General features: G+C 37.2%; 1 protein-coding gene across 1 annotated transcript in view; it reads left to right on the forward strand.

Annotated features, from left to right (window-relative positions):
- The window catches only part of LOC109104598 (pleckstrin homology domain-containing family H member 2-like), a 30480-nt gene extending 8577 nt beyond the window's left edge, over positions 1-21903 (forward strand). The window contains 28 exon segments of the mRNA XM_042768505.1: positions 2236-2298; positions 4217-4366; positions 4454-4537; positions 4638-4719; positions 4930-5133; positions 5838-6625; positions 6713-6788; positions 9642-9736; positions 10010-10178; positions 10986-11122; positions 11196-11324; positions 11431-11511; positions 11605-11763; positions 12334-12414; positions 12498-12650; positions 13526-13634; positions 15337-15449; positions 15534-15713; positions 15846-15943; positions 16012-16189; positions 17439-17594; positions 17680-17777; positions 17869-18010; positions 19085-19230; positions 19319-19448; positions 19558-19650; positions 19748-19897; positions 21395-21903. Of these exon segments, the coding sequence (XP_042624439.1) occupies positions 2236-2298; positions 4217-4366; positions 4454-4537; positions 4638-4719; positions 4930-5133; positions 5838-6625; positions 6713-6788; positions 9642-9736; positions 10010-10178; positions 10986-11122; positions 11196-11324; positions 11431-11511; positions 11605-11763; positions 12334-12414; positions 12498-12650; positions 13526-13634; positions 15337-15449; positions 15534-15713; positions 15846-15943; positions 16012-16189; positions 17439-17594; positions 17680-17777; positions 17869-18010; positions 19085-19230; positions 19319-19448; positions 19558-19650; positions 19748-19897; positions 21395-21580 (4230 nt within the window). The 3' untranslated portion in view covers positions 21581-21903.
- The last annotated feature ends 1006 nt before the right edge of the window (positions 21904-22909 follow it).

A 22909-nucleotide genomic window follows, 5' to 3' on the forward strand; every position in this document is an offset into this window, starting at 1 on the left:
CTCATTTCATAAAAAAATAAAATAGTAAATAAATAAAAATTCTACTGACCCCAAAACCTGTGAATGGTAGTGTATGTAACACCAGGCAATCAGATGCATCAAACAGTCAATAAACACAAACAGGTGTTCATTTGCAATTCATGCACCAAGTCTCCTACAAGACTGATTCAGTGATGAGCTTTAGAAAACAGCACATGTTAATGCAGGTATGTAGCACTAACCTGTGGCTGAGTCTGACTTGGTTTGTGCAGCTGTTCTCTGAACAGTCTGTAATTACTCTGCTATTTTTATTTTCTATATCTGCACCATTGGGCAGTGGTGGACCAGCTTGACCACAGATGAGGTTGGGTGTGTACCCGTGTGTTCAGTGTGTGTCTGTGTGTGTGTGGTTGTTGTGGTATAAACATATGTGTAGTTAGTTCCACATTAAGCTTATGTGTATAGTGAATAGTCTGCGGGTAGTGGCTGTGTGTGTGGACGACAGAGATAATGAGTGTGTGTAGAGTGTGTGATGTATTTCTGACCATCAGTGTGTTTTGGGGAAACACCCTTTGGTTTAGTCCGATCGGCATTGGCTAACTAAACCTTGAATATCAACAGACTTCTATCATGGAAAGCTAACCTAAAAAGTCTGTGAATCTTTTTAACTTCCATCTGCGAATCAGATATTTACGTCATTCATCAAGCTCTGACTAATGCACCATTAACAAATCCAACAAAATGTGCTTTAACTTAAGAACTAGAGCAGAAAATGAATACATGGACCGGACTGTTTCGAAGTCATCATTATGATAGTTTTGTCAATAGTGCTTTGTGTGTCGGGACTTATTAAACATCTTTAATGATGGAGGCTTGTAAAGAAGAGAGGCTGTTAGAAAGATCAGAATATCATTGGGTCATATACTGTATATACACACACAGATGGATAAAAACACTTTTGTATGGTGTTCAGTGGAAAATATGAGTGCGGTGGTAACTTTTAGCAGTGTGTTAGGTCATATTTGTCTCTTCTCCTTTGGGACCTGTATGAAGAGAAACAGGTTGCTAATGGAGTTCCTGCCAAAGCAGAAACAAGCGCATAACACCAAGCAAATTTAGCCCCAAAATGTTCAGTGTTATGGGAAGCACCCAATAATTTTTCATTAACACAATGCAATAAAAATGGCATTTTCTGTAATGTAATGATATATTAAATAAATTGTAAAGTATGTATATGCTATGGTAGTATTTTAGCATTTCTGCATATTAATAAAGTGCATGGATCATGTTGTGCTTCACTTGGACACTTTGGATCTTTATCAAATCATGCTGGAGAACATGATATTCAGGATTTGTTCAGCTCAAGTGCTGCTGACAAAGTCGTAAATTCCCCAAAAACTCACATTGTTTCGCATTGTTTATGTTGATAATTTAATTTGTAATGAAGAAATTGTGTATTAAATTAAATAAAAATGCACAATACAATTTTCAGCAGTGGTCTGCATTCAAACTCTAAGATCCATTCAGCAAACTCCAATCTGATGACCACAACTAAGCCACAGAATGTGGAACACTTATTTTTTATGAGACTGGCAAGTGGATTAGGGAATTTATATTAGAAATGAACTAGAAAGTATGATGATTGGAAAAATAGTGGTCAAAATTCCCTGAGATTTCACTGAATGCGATGACATTAAAATAACCAGCAACTGAATGATTACCTCTGGTTTACCACCTTTTTTTCCCCCTTTCTTTTTCTTTTTCATGCACTATGATTGTGACAGTGTATACAATACAGTCCAAAAATATAACCAATGCAACATAGCTTCAGTTTTTTTTTTTTTGTTTTTTTTTTTTTGGGGGGGGGGGGGGGGGGGGGGGGGGTGCTCAGGCAATAGTTTTTGAGTTTCCTTAACTTTATAGATACATTTTTCATCCAAAAAAAGGTCTAATAAATATAAAAGTCTTGAAGGAATGTAATGGTAATATAGCATGGCATTCCCACTGTGGTAAAAATGATTTGCTGCATTCCTGCCAGTACTATGCTATGAGAAGAATACATGTTTTAAAAAGATAAAATCCTAGCACAGAAGTGTATTTGTTTACAAAGCTTATTCTTCCCAGTGATGATTTGGAAATGTTATGCACAAGGGAGATTTTAAAGTAGACTTTCATAATAAAAATTCTCATGTTTATACATATTCATGCACAAGCACTTTTGGCCATTCATTTATGCAGTGTTTCTTGCTCTCTCAGATGCAGCAGTTGGAGACGCAGGTGTTGGAAGCCGAGCGTCGGGCATATGAGGCTAACCAGCAGGTAAATACCAATAACTCTCTTGTGGACATTTCATCCGATTTTAGGCATGTTAAGTATTTGACAATGATTCATTTAAATTATGATTCTTTACTTGAATGGCTTACTAAATTATTTGATTATTTTGGTACAATTCATAATAATGTAATAATGTAACAAATGTATATGAAAATATTTCTTGACAAAAAAAGGTTTTGTCAAGACCATTATAATAGTTTGTCAAACTTTTCACTATTTTGCATATTATCATCAACTAAAATTCCTCAAAAAAAATTATGTAATTTTGTAGGGAGTAAAATAGTCAGGTGACACAAAATATTGACTACACTTAACGGATATTTTCAACAAAACTATATTATAATGATTTATATTAATCATTCAAAGGGGTTGGACAACTTGGAAATAGGCAATATTCCTTTATTAAAGGTGCTGAATGTAAATTTTTGACTGTACTAAAGCATGTTTGCAGGTATTTGGGTAACATGCTACTGTAAGTAGGCATGGACCGGTATGAGATTTTTTTGAAATATGAGATACTTTAGAAAGCTGTGCGGACGCGGCTGTGCGCGAGACGGAAAGGAACACTGAATGTGACGTGTAACCGGGCCATCCTACACACACGTGACCGCTCGCTCGTACCAACAGGAGGAGGAGGGGTCTGTGTTACTCTCTACACTGCACTCAGTCTGAGGGATTCCTACTCTTTCAGTCATTGAGGAGACATGGAAAACAGCGCATACCGCAGGAACGGTATAATGGAAAATATTAGTGGCTTTGAAACGTGACATTTTCAAATCGTGGTATACCTTGAAACCGGTAATCGGCCCATGCCTAATGCTAAGTTCACATATTTGTTTCTCTGAAAAATAATGCTACAGCCAGTTATTCTGCTTTGAAATGTGTGTTCCGTGTCGGAATGTCTGTTGTTGTTTTGGTCCGTGTGATTCCACCCACTGCCAATTTACCCAATAGTATTTCAACACCCCGGGTCACCAAATGGTGGAAAACAGTGTATTGCAATGAGATCACAGATTCTACTTGAACTAAAAAGACTTGTCATCCATCTAAAACTCTCTGTGACCAGAGGATTAATAAAACACAGATAAATCAGCTCATCAACTTATAGTATATTAGGCTAGTCACCTTCTATTATAAATTGTGCTCATTCCTGTTGCGTGTCCTCAATCTGGCAACCCACTTGAGCATCAAGTCTGAGGAGCAGGGGGCGGGAGAAAAAAAACAAGTCTCTGTATTATTTTGAATTTGGACTGCAGTACCCATTTCAACCGCTATAGCTGTCAATATCACATACTGCACCTTTAAGCTTGTTTACCACCATTTGCTTTAAATACAGCTTACAACCTTCTTAGAATAGATTCATACATCATTTAAATAGTCTCCAGTTGAATGTCATCTAGAAATGTTGAAGGAGGGAATCTGCTTCTCAATCTTCTCTCCAAAGCTGCCTACAGTAGTTTGATAATATTCAACTCAGGTGATTTGTCTGGCCAGGGCAGATGTTAAAGTTCATTGTGGTGCTCCAACTGTCCAGGTTTAATGATCATGACACCATCTTTTTTTAGCATTGGTGTTTGTGGTTTTAGCAGTTGCAGCTCTTTCATGGAAGTTGGTTTTGTGAAACTCTCTGTGGTCAGTTTTGTGGAAACGGTCTTAAGGGTGAATATTATTAAGGTTTGCTGTCACTTTGTTGCAGTAGTTCTATGTTATCTGGACACAGTCCTTCTCAGTGATCAATGTCCGTATTATTATATACCCTTTTCAGATTTCACCCATTTCTCTTCCTCGCTGATGAAGTCTTGCCATTCTTTGTGTACAGAGTCATAATCGGGTGTTCACATTATTTTGTCCAATGCCTGTATATTTCATTTTTGATATAATAATGTAACCATTACTAACACAGGTGCAATGGATGGAAGAGCGTCTAAAGGCATCAGATATCCAGTCAAGTGATTCAGAGCTGCAGCTGTTCAGGCGCTGTCAAAATCTTCAAACGGTACTGCAGGAGAAAGACGAGCTTATTTCCACCCTAGAGCAACAGCTGGAGGAACAGGTCAGTCCCACCTCCAGTCTCTAATACCATCAGGTTTGCATCAGTAGACATAGAGCCCTCTTTAAATCCATTAAATTACACCTCCAGAAACAGAACCGAATCCAAGATGCCAAGACGGTTGAAGAAAAAGCAGCTAAGATCAAAGAATGGGTCATGCGGAAGCTGAATGAAGTATGTTCATTCTTTTTGTACGCGTGCGGGTGTGTGTGTGGACATAAATAGGTGGGGCAGAAAGTGTGTAAATGTTTGTGTTCACCAATCACTCTTGTAGTTTGATATAGAGAATGCCTCTTTGAGAGTGATCAACCAACAACAGGAGGCTGAGATACAAGACCTGAGAAGACGACTGCAAGGTATTCATGCGTGTGATCATACAGTAGGTTAAGATCTGGCTACTGTGTCTTCAAAAAAGCATCTAACTAATTTATTCCTACTATTTCTTCAGTATGTTGAGTGTTACATTTGTCAAAGAAATTATTGATGAAAAATAAAGACTAAATCGACAACATTTTCCATTGATGGAAAGGAGCTATTAAGTGTCATGTTTTTGTGTTTTGTTTTAGCCAAGGAGCCGACTTTGGGTTCTTGTGGCCCAGTGCAGCCCATTGTGGGTGAGGCCCAGCGGCTCAGCAGTCTGACTTTTGGCTGTATTCAAATCAGAGGGAAGAGCCCTCAAGTACTGACGGGCCCAGAGCCGGCCCAGAAGAGCATCAGCACCCTGCCGGATCGCGAGCCCACACACACAGACCGCAGGAGACCCTCTGCTGGTCAGAAGACTGATATGATTTCTGAAGCTGTTTGACTGAAAGTATTAGCTCATGACTGCTGGTCAGAAGACTGATATGATTTCTGAAGCTGTTTGACTGAAAGTATTAGCTCATGATGAGCTCATGAAACATTCAATTGATCAAAAGTGACAATAAAGACTTTTACATTGTTGCAAAATGGTTCCCACGAAAATATTAAGCAGCACAACTTTTCATCACTAATAATAATAAGAAATGTTTCTTGCACAGGAAATAAGCATATTAGAATGATTTCTGAATGATCATGTGACCCAGCTTTGCATCTCAGGAATAAATTACATTTAAAATATATTAAAATATAACTTCAGTTGAGATGTCATTGTTGTGATCCATCAATTTCATTGCCCCATCAATACCAACATGCATCTACACATGTTTAAATGATGCAGAATGACAGCATAACACAGTAACAGTGTGATTCATGTTTTGGATTCATAAGAGTCATTGGTTCAAGAATCATAATGCTTTCATTTGTGACAATTGCATTTTGACTCACTAATTGAACTACTCAAATGAGTCATTTGCATTAAGCCTGATTCATTGAAATGGATGACTTGACACAGTGATTTGACTTTAACTCGGGGAATCTTAATGCTTTTAATATATCAAGTGCTTACTATATGTATTCATATATTCACCAAGTCTGTGTTTTTGGTCTGATCCAGATTCTGGAATGAAACAAGATTGTCCAGAAACAGAGTGTGTTGGTCGTTGCTCTAAGGTGGGATTGGTGGACGAGGTGATCACGCTGTCCTGTGGTGTCTCCTCTGTCCTCTCCAACTCTGCATCTGAAGGAGAGAGGAGTGTGTTTGGAGGTTTGCGTTTCAGTCGACCCACCAGTGAGACGTACCACACAGCCTCAGACGACAGCAGCTCGCTGTTTGACGATGACATGCAGCGTGTGGAGTACTCCAGTCTTTGCCTTCCTGGCACCAGGAGCCCTTCAAAGAGAGACAGCGAGAAGGTGGATGCTGAGGATGGATCCTCAGATGAGCTGAATAAGCGCTTCCAGTTGCAATGTCTTGATTCGTCATCGTCCTCCAGTGACACAAACACTCCCAGCCCCATATTAACTCCAGCTCTAACACCAAAGCGGCCCACTCCATCACGAGACTCCCAAGACACCCCAGCCTCCCCCAAACAGCCCAGACTGCGTAATCCAAATGCATTTACTGTTAATTTGGCATTGGCTAAAAAGCATCTGAGTCAGCCTCCGCTGTACAGTGAAGCCGCCCATGGGCGGACACGAAATGCCTTCAGCATGCTACGTCCTCTACGGCCTCAGGAAACAGACATGGACCAGGAGAAAAAGATGGAGACTGGTGTAAGAGAATGTGTGCCAGATGTGCCTCCAGCAGAAGTGTCACCTGAGGAACCCGAAACACTCGACGCCTCTGCAGCTGTGCCCGGGAGTAAACCTCCGACCCCTCCACTGCACAGACTGCCCTCTTGGGTGAGTCATGCCACAAATAGTCCAGCTAATATGAATTTCTGTCATTTTGGTTCATGTGGTAAACATGTGATTTCATGTTATCTGCAGGAGAGCAGAATATATGCTGTGGCAAAATCTGGAATTCGTCTGTCAGAGACGTCGTGTACAGATGTAGCTAATAAAGGTGCGTTTAGATTGTGTTTTTGCACATATTCTCAATCCTGCTGCCCTTCATTGATCTCTCTTCATTTTTAAAGGGGCCACGAACTGCATTTTATTTATAGTGTTCTTATATTAAGATTTTTACATCAAAAACATCATCATTTAGAAGAAAAATGCTATTTTCTATCCTGTTTTTGCCCCTTTTCTGCAGAATAGTCTGTTTTTATAGGTGGGGCGCATTCAAGACTCTGAAATAAACTGCTGAAATAAACAGTTTTGCATATTAAATTAACAGATGGACACTGCTGTGACGTACTCTGAAAACAACATGGGTAATCTAGGTTAAAAACATATAAATACTCAGTATATATCAAATGTCAAATGGTCTGGACCAGACAATGCAATAGTGGTAGAAACACTGTTATTCATGCTTATGTGTTGCAACATTACTGCTGGATCCACTTTAGTCAGACTCTGCGCTGCAACATCTTTTACTAAAAAAAAAAAGTTAGGGTTCGGGTTATGTTCAAGACATTGCTGTGGCATTTATTTCAGCACCAACATAGCAGGAAAGCAAATGTTTTCTGATACATTAAGCACAAACTAAGAAAAGTAAAATTAACCTTTAGTGTTTCAAGAATTAAATAAAAGCATCAGTGTTGTCCTCAGTGTTGGCAGGAGTGCGGGTGGAATCGGATACTGCATTTGTTTTTGTTTGTTTTATAATTTTCCCCCCTTTTTCTGCACAAATTACACCTCAAATAAATACTACCAGCTCTACTTTGTCATCCCTGTTTGTTTTTGGTACACGATCTTGTGCAGTCGAGTCCTTGTGAGATTGTGAGGTTTTTTGTTTGTTTGTTTGTTTGTTTGTTTTGTTTGTTTTTCTTTTGTTTTGGCAGAATTTGTCCAGTCATGACTCACCAGTAGTTAAGTGTGTAGTTCAGTTGACTGACTCAGTCATTAAGTTTGTACTCGTCTCTGACTATCAAAGACTAGAATTTGCTCCAGTCGATAGAAACAGTCTTTAAAGGGTTAGTTCACCCAAAAATGGGTTCTGTTAGACGAATCCAGTCGGAGTTATATAAAAAATTGTCTTTGAAATTTCAAGCTGTTTAATGCCACTCAGTGGGTGGGGGCATGCATCAGTCCAAAAGAAGTTTATTTGTATGCGTAATTAGATAAAAAAAAAAAAAAGTGTCTCACACAGCTCCAGGGGGTAAACAAAGGCCCCCTGTGGTGAATCGATGCATTTTTTTAAGAAAAATATCCATATTCAAAATGTAATAATCACTTTAATCTACCTTGCGCTCACTGTTATAAACTAAGCATTTCCAGGGGAATTACGTATGAGGTCAGCTTTGCGCATGCACCGCTCTGAAGTGACGCACACAGAAATGCAGCAGAGAGATCAAAACAAAACAACGGTCACTAAATAGAAGTACAAAACAAGGATTTGTAAAGAAGAATGTCAGAGGATTTCGATATAAGCCAAGAGGAGACTGGTTTTCCTTTGCTAAAGTAGGGAAACTTTGCTTCCTTTGCTCCTGTTAACAAACTTTGGTTTTCACAAGGCTCACTGGTGCATTTGCAGCACTGACCTCATACGTCATCAGCCACTTCCGTTTACAACTGTTGGCATAAGCTACATTAAAATGATTATGTTTTGAATGTGGATATTTTTCTTACAAAAATGCATCGATTCGCCACAGGAGACAATTTTTTTATGGATGGGTGCTTTTTATTTAACTTATTTTGGACTGATGCATGCAACACCCACTTAGTGGCATTAAAGGGATACTCCACCCCAAAATGAAAATGTTGTCATTAATCACTTACCCCCATGTCGTTCCAAACCCATAAAAGCTCAGTTCGTCTTCGGAACACAATTTAAGATATTTTGGATGAAAACCGGGAGGCCTGTGACTGTCCCATAGACTGCCAAGTAAATAACAGTGTCAAGGTCCATAAAAGGTATGAAAGTCGTCGTCAGAATACTCCATCTGCCATCAGACGTGCAATCTGGGTTATATGAAGCGACGGGAACACTTTTTGTAAGCGAAGAAAACAAAAATAACGACTTTATTCAACAATTCCTTTGTCAACAGTCTCCTCTGTGTCTCTCCATATCCACAAGGATGTGCTGTTTTCTTTCAAATCAAAGCTAAATACACGTAGAAAGAGCGCATCCTTGTGGCGCGGATGATACAGGAGAGCATACGCAGCGTAAGGTGATATGGAAACACAGAGGAGACTCTACCTTTTATGGACCTTGACAGTGTAACTTACTTGGCATTCTATGGGACAGTCACAGGCCTCCCGGTTTTCATCCAAAATATCTTAAATTGTGTTCCGAAGACGAACGGAGCTTTTACGGGTTTGGAACGACATGGGGGTAAGTGATTAATGACAACATTTTCATTTTAGGGTGGAGTATCCCTTTAAACAGCTTGAAAGATCAAATAATTTTTTTTTTTATATAACTCCGACTGGATTCGTCTGAAAGAAGTCTTTTCAGATTTCCAGGGTTCTCAGAAGCAGAAGTTGTCATAGTTTGGTAAATGTCTATAGTGATGAATGGAAACTACAACAAATATATGTTTTATGCTCCCATTTTTGCAAATAGAAAAAGAAAAAAAAAACACAATAACATTTATATAGCATTTGCATGTAACCCTTCTGATTTTAGGTTTTAGTTTATGCTTATGGAATCGGGTTTGGCCAGTGATTGTTGCAATGTAAATGTCAGTCCAGGACCAACAAAGAAATCAAGGAACATTTCCTACTTGTCCAAATCATATTGTGCATTTACTTACAGCCAACTCACTGAACATTCATTCACCTTTACTGAAAATGTCCAATCCTCCTCTTCCAGACTCCTCCCACCCATCCTCATGCCCTGCCTACATGCTCTACACATCCCTCATCTACAGGGACACAAGCACACCTGTCTTCACCATACTCAAGGGGGTAGGAACCTGTGTGTGTGTGTGTGTGTGTGTGTGTGTGTGTGTGTGTGTGTGTGTGTGTGTGTGTGTGTGTGTGTGTGTGTGTGTGTGTGTGTGTGTGTGTGTGTGTGTGTGTGTGTGTGTGTGTGTGTGTGGCTGTCTCACCATAAGACCATGATTCTCAGCAGTGTTCAGTGTCAAAATGACTGTCAAAATGACTGCACGTCTATCAGTAATAGTAGGAAATCTTCTAAATACATTTTTATGAATGCAGCATTTGTTTTTACTCTCACAGAAGGCGACTTTGTTAAGAAACGGTCAGTTCTCTGAGGAGTCGTCTAGTTCTGAGGAGGACAGTTCGGAGGAGTGTCAGTCTAACTCTGGAGAGGAGGAGAACTCCCAGACGTCTGAATCAGAGTCACACAAGATGAGCAGCCATGAAAGCCCCCGCTCCCTTAAGAGAGGTACAGTTCACACGTCATGTGATTGTGGTGTAGATCAGTGTAAGTGACCAAGAACCTGCCAATTCCAACCCTGAAAGTAGCAATTTATCACCACTGTACCTCTGGGCAAGAACCTCAACCATAGTTTGTAATACATACAAGTAGCTCTAAAATATGTATACTTTATGAGTGTAATCTCTATAAAATTATAATAATTGTGAAGGACTGGAGAATTCATGGAGAAGTCAATGAAATTTGTTGGTTACAAGTGATGGAAAAGCATCTTACAGAATAGTCCTTATGGTTTCCATGATGCAGAATCCAGTCATAAAAATGAAATTTACAGTATTACATGGAATGTCATGGAATTTGACAATTTTGGATTAATTAATCAAACATAGAGCTATAAAATGGATCAAATATAAAATAGTGTCTGTGAATAGTAAACTATATAGTTTTATTAAGTTCTATTTCACCTTTAATGATGAGAAATTTTGCCTTGGCAACTTTTATTTTGATTTTTTAATGTATTTTATTTTAGTTAAAGTTTATTTTAAGTAACATAAATTTATGTAGTTTTAGTTTTTAACTAGTAACCCTTATTTTCATTTGATTTAATTTCAAAATATTAAACTGTTAAAGTTTTTAAATGAAATTCATTAGACATGTTTTTTGCCAAATAAATTAACCTATTAAAAGAGAATCCAGAAAAAATCAAATGGAACACACAGAATTTGGGTAAAAATAAAATAAAATAAAATAAAATGGATTTTATAGGGCCCAACACGCACACACCCTCAGTCACTGAATGTGTTGTGTTTTTCTCAGCCGTGTCATTGTCTTCCATGACATCTGAGAGTGACTATGCCATCCCTCCTGATGCCTACTCCACTGACACTGAGTGCTCTGAACCTGAAAACAAACTGCCAAAGACCTGCTCCTCCAGCAGCGACAGCGGCAAGACTGTAAGACACAAACACACACACACAAACACATACACACATATGCCAGACCAAATGAGAATATGTGGTGTTCCAGGAGTCTATGGAGAAGTCTGGATACCTGCTCAAGATGGTCAAGACATGGAAGAAAACGTGGAAGAGGCACTGGTTTGTTCTGAAGGACGGGGAGCTTCTCTACTACAAATCACCAGTCAGTTTAGCTCATGTATCTCATTTTATTTTTGTTCTTCTGTTTTATTCCTTATTTCTTTCATAAAGTTCTCATATTAATGATTTTGTCTTTTTCTTGATTTTTATTTCTTATAGTGGAGTGATGTGTTAAGTAAAAAGGTCAGATTGAGCTGAATGCGTGCAGCACTATAGCACGTGGTGATGGCAAACAGATGCTTCAGGTAAAGCATGTGTGTGTGTGTGTGTGATAGAGTTTGTTCATACGTCTCAGATTATTTCACATGACTGTCGTTGTTGATAATGCGTCCCTTCAGGTGGTGACAGGTAAGAGTGTGTGTAATCTGAAGGCAGATTCCCCAAACCTCCTGGAGGAGTGGCTGAGGGTCCTGCAGAGCATCCTGAGAATCAAAGCTGCTAGTCCGCTCTTCACTCACCCTGATGCACGGCCTGTTATGAAAGGACATCTGACCAAGGTATACTGTAGAAAGTAAAAGATGTATATATATATATATATATATATATATATATATATATATATATATATATATATATATATATATATATATATATATGCTACTGTTTAAAAGTTTTCTCTTATCCTCACCAAGGTTGCCTTTTATTTATTTAAAAATACAGTAAATCAGTAATATTGTGAAATATTATTATAATTTAAAGTAGCTGTTTCTATTTGAATATATTATAATATGTCATTTATTCCTGTGATGTGAAACTGAATTTTCAGCATCATTACTCCAGTCTTCAGTGTCACATGAATACTAAATATTAAATCATTTAAATACAAATATGCTGTTTTTCTACTAAGAATTTGAAAAAATGTGAAACTGAATTTTATGATTTGTTAATTAAGTTGATCAACTTTTTAAATATACTTTAATCTCTGTATGTCTATGTTAAATCAGCCCACCTTGAGAGATGAGAGTGTGAAAGTCGTAGTATTGTGCTGCTCAGGGCACTTTACCAATTTGAATCATAACCCAGGTATAACACATATCACATTGTAGCTGTTTGTTTCTGACTCTTTAGTTAAATATGGCTACTCTAAGCACGTGTGGTGTGAGCTTTTTGGGAAGACTCTCTACTACTTCAGAAATCAAGAGGACAAGGTCTTCTGTCTCATTAAATTACAGTCATCCTGCACAGGACTTCTGTATGTGTCCATGCACTAATAACGTATTTCCATACCCAGTTTCCTCTGGGTCAGATCAAACTGTGGGAGGCTCGTGTGGAGGAAGTGCAGAAGTCATGTGATGTTGCTGAAGTCTCTGCTCAGTACACCCTCTCCATTCAGTCAGTGAGTCAGGACCCGACATACCTGCTCATTGACTCTCCTCATGAGAAGGTAGGCAAGCCGCATGAAATAATATTGAAACAGAACCACAAATACCTGCTGTGCATCCCTTTTGAAAAAGAAGTGCACATTGTATTGAATGTTTACTTCAAATCTTAAAAGTATATTTAAAAAATCAATGAAATAAAAATGTAAACTATGTTTCTTAACACACTTAAGTACACTTTTAAAACATCTGCTTCGTAATAATGTCAAATTAGTTTTAGTACTTTTTAAATCATTGTTTTGAAAATCTTTTTTTGCATTTAAAAAAAGACACTTATTTTGAAGTGTTCATTTAACTGTAGTGTTATTCAGTATTACATCTGAAGTTAAAATATTTTAAATTTACTAAATTGTAGCTCCATCATTAAAATATCAAATATATTTATATAGAAATTAAAAAATTAAACACGTGACATACTTGTTTCAATAGAAATGACATTAAAGTGTACTTTATTTTACCTTAAATGCTTGTCAGAACATTCAGCAGTAAACTTTATCCATATTTCAAAGACAATAAAATAAATTATGAAATTACATATAAAGATGTACTTTAATCTTACATAAGTGGGTCAAAAAGTGCTTATGTGAATTGCATTTCATTTAAATTTAAACTTTAATAATTTTTCATTTCATTGTAAATTACATGCAGTTAACTGTCTGAAAACATTATATTGAGTTTGCACTTAATTGTATTATTTTAATGTGTTTTATTTCCATGGTATTCATGTGTTTAGTATGTGAACTTCTTTTTAACAAAGGATCTAATTTCATCACAGCACAGAAAATGAATACATTCAAAGATAATCTGAAATGTTTGGGTATTTCATGATGAAACAAAACGTCATTTTTGTTGCCTGTGTGTCTGTGTTCCTGTGCTGTAGACGGCCTGGCTGTTCCATCTGTCTGTGGCCGCGGGCACCGCAGGGGGGCAGGTGGGGACTGAGTTCGAGCAGCTGGTTGGTAAACTGCTCAGCATAGAGGGAGATCCAGGTGAAAGTCTCACATCTGCATGCATTTCTTATATTTAATTGTGGTGGAATGTCTCACATCAGACTCATAAAGTATACTCATAAAGGGAAGACATGCCACCTGTTGTGGGAAATTAATCCCTGTGTGTCATTAAAAAATAATGAAGCAGTAATCTCTGTAATTGGCTCCCAGGAAAAAAAAAAAAATAATAATAATAATTCTTACAGTGAAGACTATGCTTTTATTTTACATTCAGTTATTCAATTTCTGTACTAGACTGTTAGCAGAATACTTCAGACTTGCATAAAAAACATAAAGCACTGTGTGTTTCATTTCTATCTATTTTTTCTATTGCATTTGTCCTTTGCTTTTTTATTACTTAAATGATCTGAAATATTTTTAAGGACCTTTTTTTGTTTGTTTTTCACTAATATTAGTTACCCTAGTTAGGGCTGTGCAAATAATAGAAAAAACGGTTTCGATTTCGATTATGAAAATACAATAATCGAGATAAAATGATTATTGCGCCCCATTCCGCCCCCTTTTGCAGCGCTGCGCTTTCATTCCTCCATAAAAGCCCAATTTCTCGTGCAAATCTGTAAAATCATGTAACATTACATTTGCAAAATGGGACATGCTTGTTTTATCGAAGTATATTTATTCATGTTTCTAAAAGCGTGAAAGAGAACTTGCGCTGCTCCTCAGGAAGAGAAATGCGCTCAGAGACAGAACAGAACACGGACATTTAAAGTCATCTTTTAGCTCAAGGTGCGCGCCTAAACGGTCAAATGCACGAAAAATGTGCTTAGTGATTATTCATGTATACCTTCGTCAGTCATGTAATAAATGAACGTAAGGAGTTGAGAATGAAAATCCACATGTAACAGTAATTTGGATCCGTGCGGCTCTTAAAGTGACAGCGGGCTATTTTCCTGCTGCGACTGTGTGCTTAATAATCAAACAACAAAAGACAAATTCAAAATCACACACTGCTTTTGAGTGAAGGATTTTTGTAGCTTTAAGAAACAAGAAAAAAAGTTTAATTCTTACAGTGAAGACTGACGTTTTATTTTTACATTTGATTATTCATTTCTGTAGTAGGCTGTAAACTGCTTGAGACTTGCATAAAAACAAGATATTAAAGTACAGTTTGTTTCATTTGTATCTTTTTATTATATTGTATTTGTCCTTTGCTTTTTTATTACTGACAGTTTAATTAGTTAAAGTTAATGATGAACAACTGGAAAAGTTGTGTAAATTGGTTAAAAAGCGAAGGAATTCTGAAGAACATGCAGCTCTTGCCGGCCCTTCAAATATTGTTTGGATAATGCGAGGCATTGGAGTCAAAAAGGTTAAGAATGAAGTAAAAAAGTGTATCTTTTTCTGTTTTCATTTTCATGCGGTTTCATAAACTATAAGCCAACAAGACTGTAATGTAAAAAATATGCAGTAACTAAGTGGTTTATTCAGTTGCTTATAGCCAGCAGGGGCCCCAAGCATTTGTGCCGTGGTAAACACGTCTAAATGAAAGCACTGTGGCGTGTGGGTCTGCCGCTTGAGGCTGAGACTGATATGACATATGTTATTAAAATATAAGCATGGCAAGCATTATATCATAAATTCAGTTTATTCTCAACTTGTTTACTTCAACCGCATGCTGCCCTTTTAAACTGTAGCTATATACAAACAAGTTAATGTCCATATTTGTCCCGTTGTTTCTCAGGGTCTCAGCTCTGGAGACACCCGACGCTGTGCTTCACAAAGGAAGGACTGTCGTCTCCACTCACCACCCTTCCTTCACAGGCTCTACAAACTGAAGCCATCAAGCTCTTCAAGGTTATACGTCTTCATTTATTACATATTTAGATGGAATAACTCACAAAAAAACAGGCAGAAACCCTCCTTTTCCTTTCTTTACAGACATGTCAGCTCTTCATTAACGTGGCCATTGACACTCCAGCCATAGATTATCATGTGACTCTTGCCCAGTGTGCTCTACAAGTGTGTCTCACCCACCCAGAGCTGCAGAACGAGATCTACTGCCAGCTTATCAAACAGACACGCAAGGGGCAGCCACACGAGCCGCCGGAACCCCTGCAGGTTAGATGATACTTTTGTGATGTGAACACACACCACTAGAGGGAGTGATTGGTTTTGGTTTGTGTCTGTTCTCACCTTGGGATCGAAGCCACAGGGATATGTCTTGACTTGTTTGCATTTTCTGGAACACAGGGATGGCAGTTTCTGGCTTTGTGTGTCGGTCTTTTCCTGCCCACACCCCCTATTCTGTGGTATTTGCAGGTTCATCTTAAAAGACACGGAGATTTGAGGTATTTTAAAATCAATATTCCTGGAAGCACACCCCACAGTCGCTCAATCTCTGCTTTTTTCTTCCCAGGACGGAAGTGGGAAAGTATGCCATTTACTGTCAGCGCTCCCTGGAGCGGACGCAGCAGAAGGGAGATCGGCAAGCCCGATCGTCACGAATGGAGATCCTATCAATCTTACTCAGGAACCCTTATCATCACTCTTTGCCCTTCAGTGTGCCTGTACACTTCCTTAACAACACCTATCAGGTGCACACATATGCAAAACAGGCTTATGATGAAAGAACAGTGTTGTTTAGAAATGAACAATCTGTCATTATTTACTCATCCTGATGTTCTTCTACATCTTCTTGCAGCTCTTTTCAATAATATAGAGCAAAAAGGACAAAAAAAAATACTATGAAACTATTCTAAAAGTAGTTGATTTTAATTGTGTGCTATATTCCAAGTCATCTGAGATATTCAATGGATTGACTTAAAACTGTTTATTGTGCATTTTAATTGGTCTTTATGAATCACTGTTTGTTTTTCCTGTAGCTTGAATGGTAATGCATGATGTTAACAACAACAACAACGTCTTGGGTTCGCTAAACAGGAAATGCAAAACCTGCTTTTCAGCATCTGCAAAATCCATTAAATTATAGAAAACATTCTTTAAAAAGGATTCCCATGGTCATAGAAAACTTGTACATATCAGGGAATTTTAATATATTCAAATGTAATGAGAATTTATTACAGTGAATATGGATATTTTTTCAAGTTATACTCGGCTCTAAAAAAATGTATTTCTCTTTGTAAGTGCTGGGTCTTCTAAGAGCTTATTGGAGTATAATTTTTCAAATGTATTCATTTAACAAAATGCTAGACTACTTACCGAAAGTTTAGGGTCTGTACATTTTTTTTTTATGTTTTTGATCTCTTCTGCGCTCTAAGGCTGCATTTATTTGATTAAAAATACAGTAAAAAAACAACAATACCGTGAAATATTTCTACAATTTAAAATAATGGTTTTCTATTTTAATATATTTTAAAATGTAATTTATTTCTGTGATGTAAAGCTGAATTTTCAGCATCATTACGCCAGTCTTCAGTGTCACATGATCCTTCATGAAATCATTCTAATATGCTGATTTGATTCTCAAAAAAAAAAAATTGCTATTGAAAACGGTTATTAAAATGTAAATCTTTTCTCTTTGCGGTCACTTTTGTTACTTTTATTACATACTCACTGAATAAAAGTATAAATCTCTGTAAAACTCCTCATCCAATAGCCATGAAACCTGGAAACATCATATAAATTTATTGCCAAAAAGTGTTGGAATCAGATGTTCTAATTGTTCATATTCCATGGAACATAAATAACAGTTTAGAACATCATGAAGGTGAATAAATAATGTGAGAATTGTTATTTTGGGTGAACGGTTTCTTTCAAAATGATGTAACAAACAACAGGTAATTCACCGTCTGTCTGTCTAATCTAACAGTCTTTGTGTGCCAGGTTGTTAGTTTTGATGCTTCAACAACAGTGGAGGAGTTTCAGAGTCAGCTGAACCAGGACACGGGCATGAGGAAAACTGGCCAGTCCGGTTTCAGCCTTTATTCTGATGACCCCACTGGCAAAGACCTTGAGCACTGTCTTCAGGGAAACCTGAAGGTCACACACAAAAAAACATTCTTATTAGTTTAGAAACTGTACTTTCTAACTGTCTTTATCTTAACAAAATGTGCTGTGTCCTCAGATCTGTGACATTATTTCAAAATGGGAGCAGGCCTCGAAGGAGCAGCACACAGGGAAATCAGAGAGCGCCAGGACGGTGAAGCTCACTTATAAGAACCGGTAGAGAGCAGACTCTTAAACAGAACATAAGCAAGGTGTCTATCTCCAAAAGGCAGTAATTTGTGACTAACTGCTAGTTTGTTTCCTCTAGGTTATACTTCTCCCAGCAGATGAGAGGGGAGACCGAGAGAGAGCGTTTGCTTCTGGCGTACCAGACAAATGAGGAAATTACAGCTGGTCACTTCCCAGTTAACAAAGAGCTTGCTTTAGAAATGGCCGCCCTGCTTGCTCAGGTACACAGTGCTGCTCCTCAGAATATTAGTGCATCTCATAAACCCGTCAAGATCATGGTCAGGGTATATTTTACCTCTCTTTATCAATGAATTAAACAGCCTACAACATTTCTTTAAGCTCACACCCTTTCGTCTGACACATCGACCACAATGACACATCTTAACGGATGTATACTTAAAAAAATGTAATTAAATGTGATGACAGAGATATTAAAATTTAGCTCTTTTTCTTTGGAGGTGCTTTATGCAATTGATTTTGTATGGGAATCAAATATAATTTGCATAGTATGGTTCTAAAAGGATTCTATTAATAATTATTTTAGTAATGGTGGAGCTGTGGGAGACGATATGTGACTGTGATTTGTGTCTTTTTGACATTGAAAGAACATTCATAAAATTCATTAAAAGAAATAGTTCATGAGAATCATATAGTTGTGAATCAGACTTGTTTTATAATCATTCTTGTATTATTTTAATGGAACCCAGTCTTTTTTTCTTATTTATTTATTTTTTTTATTGTAACTATTTTCAGGACAATTCGAAACCAATTTTTAAAATAAAAATGTAATTTGTGTAACAATTATATAAATTATTTACACATGATAAATAAAATAATCAAAGATTTAACGGATTTTGTTTAGACCATGATAGTTTTAGCCATATAATAATTAATGTTGTTGAATGAATGGAATGGAATGGAATTGAATGGAATTTTTATATTTTCAAATTTAAAGTCTGGCACAAAAAGTAAATCAATACAATCTATGCATAAAGGGCTTTTGAAAAGTATAAAAAAAATGAATCATGATGGCATGGTGAAGCTTTCCTGCCCATTATAAATCACTTTATAATTATACCGAGAATAAGCTCAGCTTTAGGTACCGTTAATTGTGTGTGTTTACATAATTTTCATTTCCATAATGAAACATAATAGCACATTACAGTAATGATAATTTTTGGGAGAAATGTGCTTAATTGTCAGAGAAATAATGTCATTATCCAAAATAACTTAATGGTCCTAACATTTACCTAAGTAAACATTAATTTCTTTTTTTCTTTTTTTGAGTCATGCAGGTGGATTTTGGGGACTTTGAGCGTCCATTTGTCGGTCCAGGTGCTTCAGGAGCTGCACAGACGAAGTCTAACCAGACCCTAAAACAGGTTCTAGAGCGCTTCTACCCAAAACATTACCGACACGCCTGCACTGAGGAACAGATGAGGTATTTATGCCTCCTGTGACATACACTCAAATATAAACACAAAGAATCTGTTTGGCCATCTTACGCACATTCATACATACGTTCTCAGGCTGTTGCTGCAGAGGCTCTCTACCCGATGGGCTTCTCTGAGGGGTCGGAGTTCATCAGAGTGCATACGCATCTACCTGACAGTGGCTCGCAAGTGGTCATTTTTTGGAGCCAAACTATTTGAGGCTGCGGTGAGTGTCACTCTTAGGCTAAAGTTGATGTGTACAATTTTTTCTATATTTTAAATACTCAAAAAAGTGGCATTATAGTTTCTTAATCTCACCCTTTTTCTCCTTGCAGAGAAAGCCTGCAGCACCATCTCCACAGAAGAACATGCGTGTTTGGCTGGCAGTACATGAAGATGGAGTCAGCATGCTAGAGTTCAACTCTGTAGTAAGTGAACACATTCTCTTCAGAGTTTCATGTTATTTCAAAACACTTCATATTCTTAGTGAAGAGCTAAGATGAGTTTTCACCATGTGTTTTCTAGAAAGTCCTTGCATCCTACGCTTATAAAAGCATTGTGAAATTTGGAGCATGTGGTCAGGACTTTATGCTGGTAGTAACTCTGAGTTCTGGCACCAGCGCATCCAAAGAGAAGTCTACAGAGAAGCATCTGTTTGCTATGCCCCCGTCAAAGGTAGGTACTGTGTTCTCTTAAATTAGTCTTTTTGTTTTTGTTGTTGTGGAAATGACAACTGTGGGACAGTTGAAATATTCCAGTTTTAATTTACCGTTTACATTTTTTATTTTAAATTTTTTTAAGAAATTAATACTTTTATTTAGCAAAAACATTAAATTGCTCGAGGCTCATTGTAAAAACTTCTATAATGTTACAAAAAAAATTATATTTCAAACAATTGTTTTTGTTTTGAACTTTCTATTCAATTAAAGGTAAAGTTCACTCAAAAATAAAAATTCTACCATCATTTACTCACCCTGTACTTGTTCCAAACCAAATAGTTGATGGTAGCCATTGACTTCCATAGTATTTTTTTTTTTCATACTACAATGGCTACCGTCAGCTGTTTGGTTACCAACGTTCTTCAGGATATCTTCTTTTGTGTTCAACAGAAGAGAAGAAAGAAATTAATACAGGTTGGGAACAAGTGCAGGTAATGAGTAAATAATTAACATTTTTGGGTAGAGTATCCCTTTAAGAATGCTGTGGGGGAGAATTTATATACAGTGCCATTTGAAAGTTTGGGAACCCCTTGCAGAATCTGTGAAAATGTGAGTAGTTTTAACAAAATAAGAGAGATCATACAAAATGCATGTTATTTTTTTATTTAGTACTGTCCTGAGTAAGATATTTTACATAAAAGATGTTTACATTTAATCCACAAGAACAAAAAAAAAACAAAAAAAAACTGAAATTATTAAAATAACCCCATTCAAAAGTTTGTGAACCCTTGGTTTTTTGTAATACTGTGTGCGGTTACCTGGATGATCCAACACTGTTTTTTGTTTTGTGATGGTTGCTCATGAGTCCCTTGTTTGTTCCGAACAGTTAAACTGAGCTCTGTTCTTCAGAAAAATCCTCGATGTCCTGCAGATTCTTCAGTTTTCCAGCATCTTTTACATATTTGAACCATTTCCAGCAGTGACTAAATGATTTTGAGATCCATCTTTTCACACTGAGGGCAATTAAGGGACTTAAACACAACTATTAAAAAAGGTTCAAACATTCACTAATGCTCCAGAAGGGAACACGATACATTAAAAGCCGGGGGGTGAAAACTTTTGGAATTTGAAGATCAAGGTAAATTGTACTTAATTTGTCTTCCGGGATTGTATATTGTGTTGCTTCCGAAGGGCAGTACCAAATGGAATATATATTTCTACAAAATAAGAAAAATTTGGACATCTTCATCCTGTTCAAAAGTTTTCACCCCCTAGCTCTTAATGCATTAGTGTACATATATTCTCTTACACGCACACAGACACACACCAAAGTACACAGAAACACACAGACTGATGAGTCCTTCTGTTTGCTATGTATAAACATTAGATGATGTCATCTAACCATCTAACATTTCATACGCTGCTAGAGTTTTGAAGTCCCGCAACAGCAAACAAACGTTTCATTTTTTCCAAAGCGTGAACAGCATTTCTCTGCTTTCTTTGTGTTGTTCAGGTTCGAGACATGACGTTGCTCATAACCAGCTACATTAACTGCACACAACAACAAAAAGCGGCAGCGCACCACCTTTCGGCCCCAGCCCTGCTGCTGGGTCTGTCTGGAGAGTTGAAGAACAAGGATTCAAGGAGCAAGTCTCCTCCAGCAGCCTGCAGACCCAGCAAAGCACCCACCCTCCTTTAAGAACAGTATGTGGTGGTGTTCACTCAGGATATACAGTATGTCAGTCCAATCCCTAGCTTAGTGTCCAAAACCATATTTACAATATACTGTTTCACATCAAAGAGAACTTGGAAATGAAATGAGAGACATCTCTTTAATCATCTAATACTTCCCGTTGGGGCTGAGGGTGACATGGCTGACAGTAGTTCTCAACCAAGTGGCAACCTCCCGCTCTCTCCCATGAGGCCAACAAGGAAGTGACTTAAACTGTAATTCATCAGCTGGCTGCTAGAGGCTGGCTGCAAAAGGGAGTCAATCCCATAGACTTAAAATGCCCAACTTTACAGCAGAAAAAAAAAACATGTTTACAGCCTGGTTCAAAAAATTATTTTGGTCTATATCTAATTTTGCCCTTCGTGACAACTGTGAGGGGGGTGAATTTTTTTTATAACTCATCCGTGTAAATTATATTAAGCCTTAAGGTTCTGCATAATTAAGGGGCGTGGCCACTTGAGTGACAGCTAGGTGGGAGTGGCTTCAGCAACCAGCTCCCGCCTTTTTGCCCATTTTCGATTATCCGGAGTGACACGCTGCCAAGATGGCGACAGTTGGCTCCGCCTACTTTAGGCTTCAAAAACACTCCTGGAAACCTACGGGTGATGTCACGGACACTACGTCCATGTTTTTTACACTCTATGTTCTCAACATTAAAATGGGTGAGATCTCATGAACATGTCATGTTCCACCCCGTAAATAATAAAAAATAAATACTACTTTGGATATGAAAATGAAGTGTATTAATTTTGTTTTTGTTTTGTTTTTTTATTGTTTGTTTGTTTTTTACATTGTGCATTTTTATGACATTTTCCACCAAATTGTCATTAACATATTTTGTCCAGACATTGTACACATTCTCAATGGTATTCTCAATTTTCATATATATATATATATATATATATATATATATATATATATATTTATATATATATATTCAAAAAAGCAACACTACTGTACAAAAAACTGTTTTATTTATAATGCAGATTTGTATAAGTAGACAGTATTTTGTACAGTATTGTTGTTTTTCAATTTTAATTATGCATTATTGTAATGTCATTTTTGGTTGAAATGTCCATTATTGTCATGAAAATGTCAAAGGATCTTAATTTTTCCATAAGCCAAAAATAATAATATTAATAACTTTGATTTGGGTATGAAATATGGCCAGAACTGTTCGCTGAGACTTTTCATGAGATTCATCCAGATACTTGGGTTTTGTTTCCTTCTATCATTATATCAAGTACACAGCATATGTAGGCCATACATTGTTGAGAGATGTGCTGGCTTGCTGAT

Source organism: Cyprinus carpio, chromosome A13, assembly GCF_018340385.1.
Source record: "Cyprinus carpio isolate SPL01 chromosome A13, ASM1834038v1, whole genome shotgun sequence".
Taxonomy (NCBI): Eukaryota; Metazoa; Chordata; class Actinopteri; order Cypriniformes; family Cyprinidae; genus Cyprinus; species Cyprinus carpio.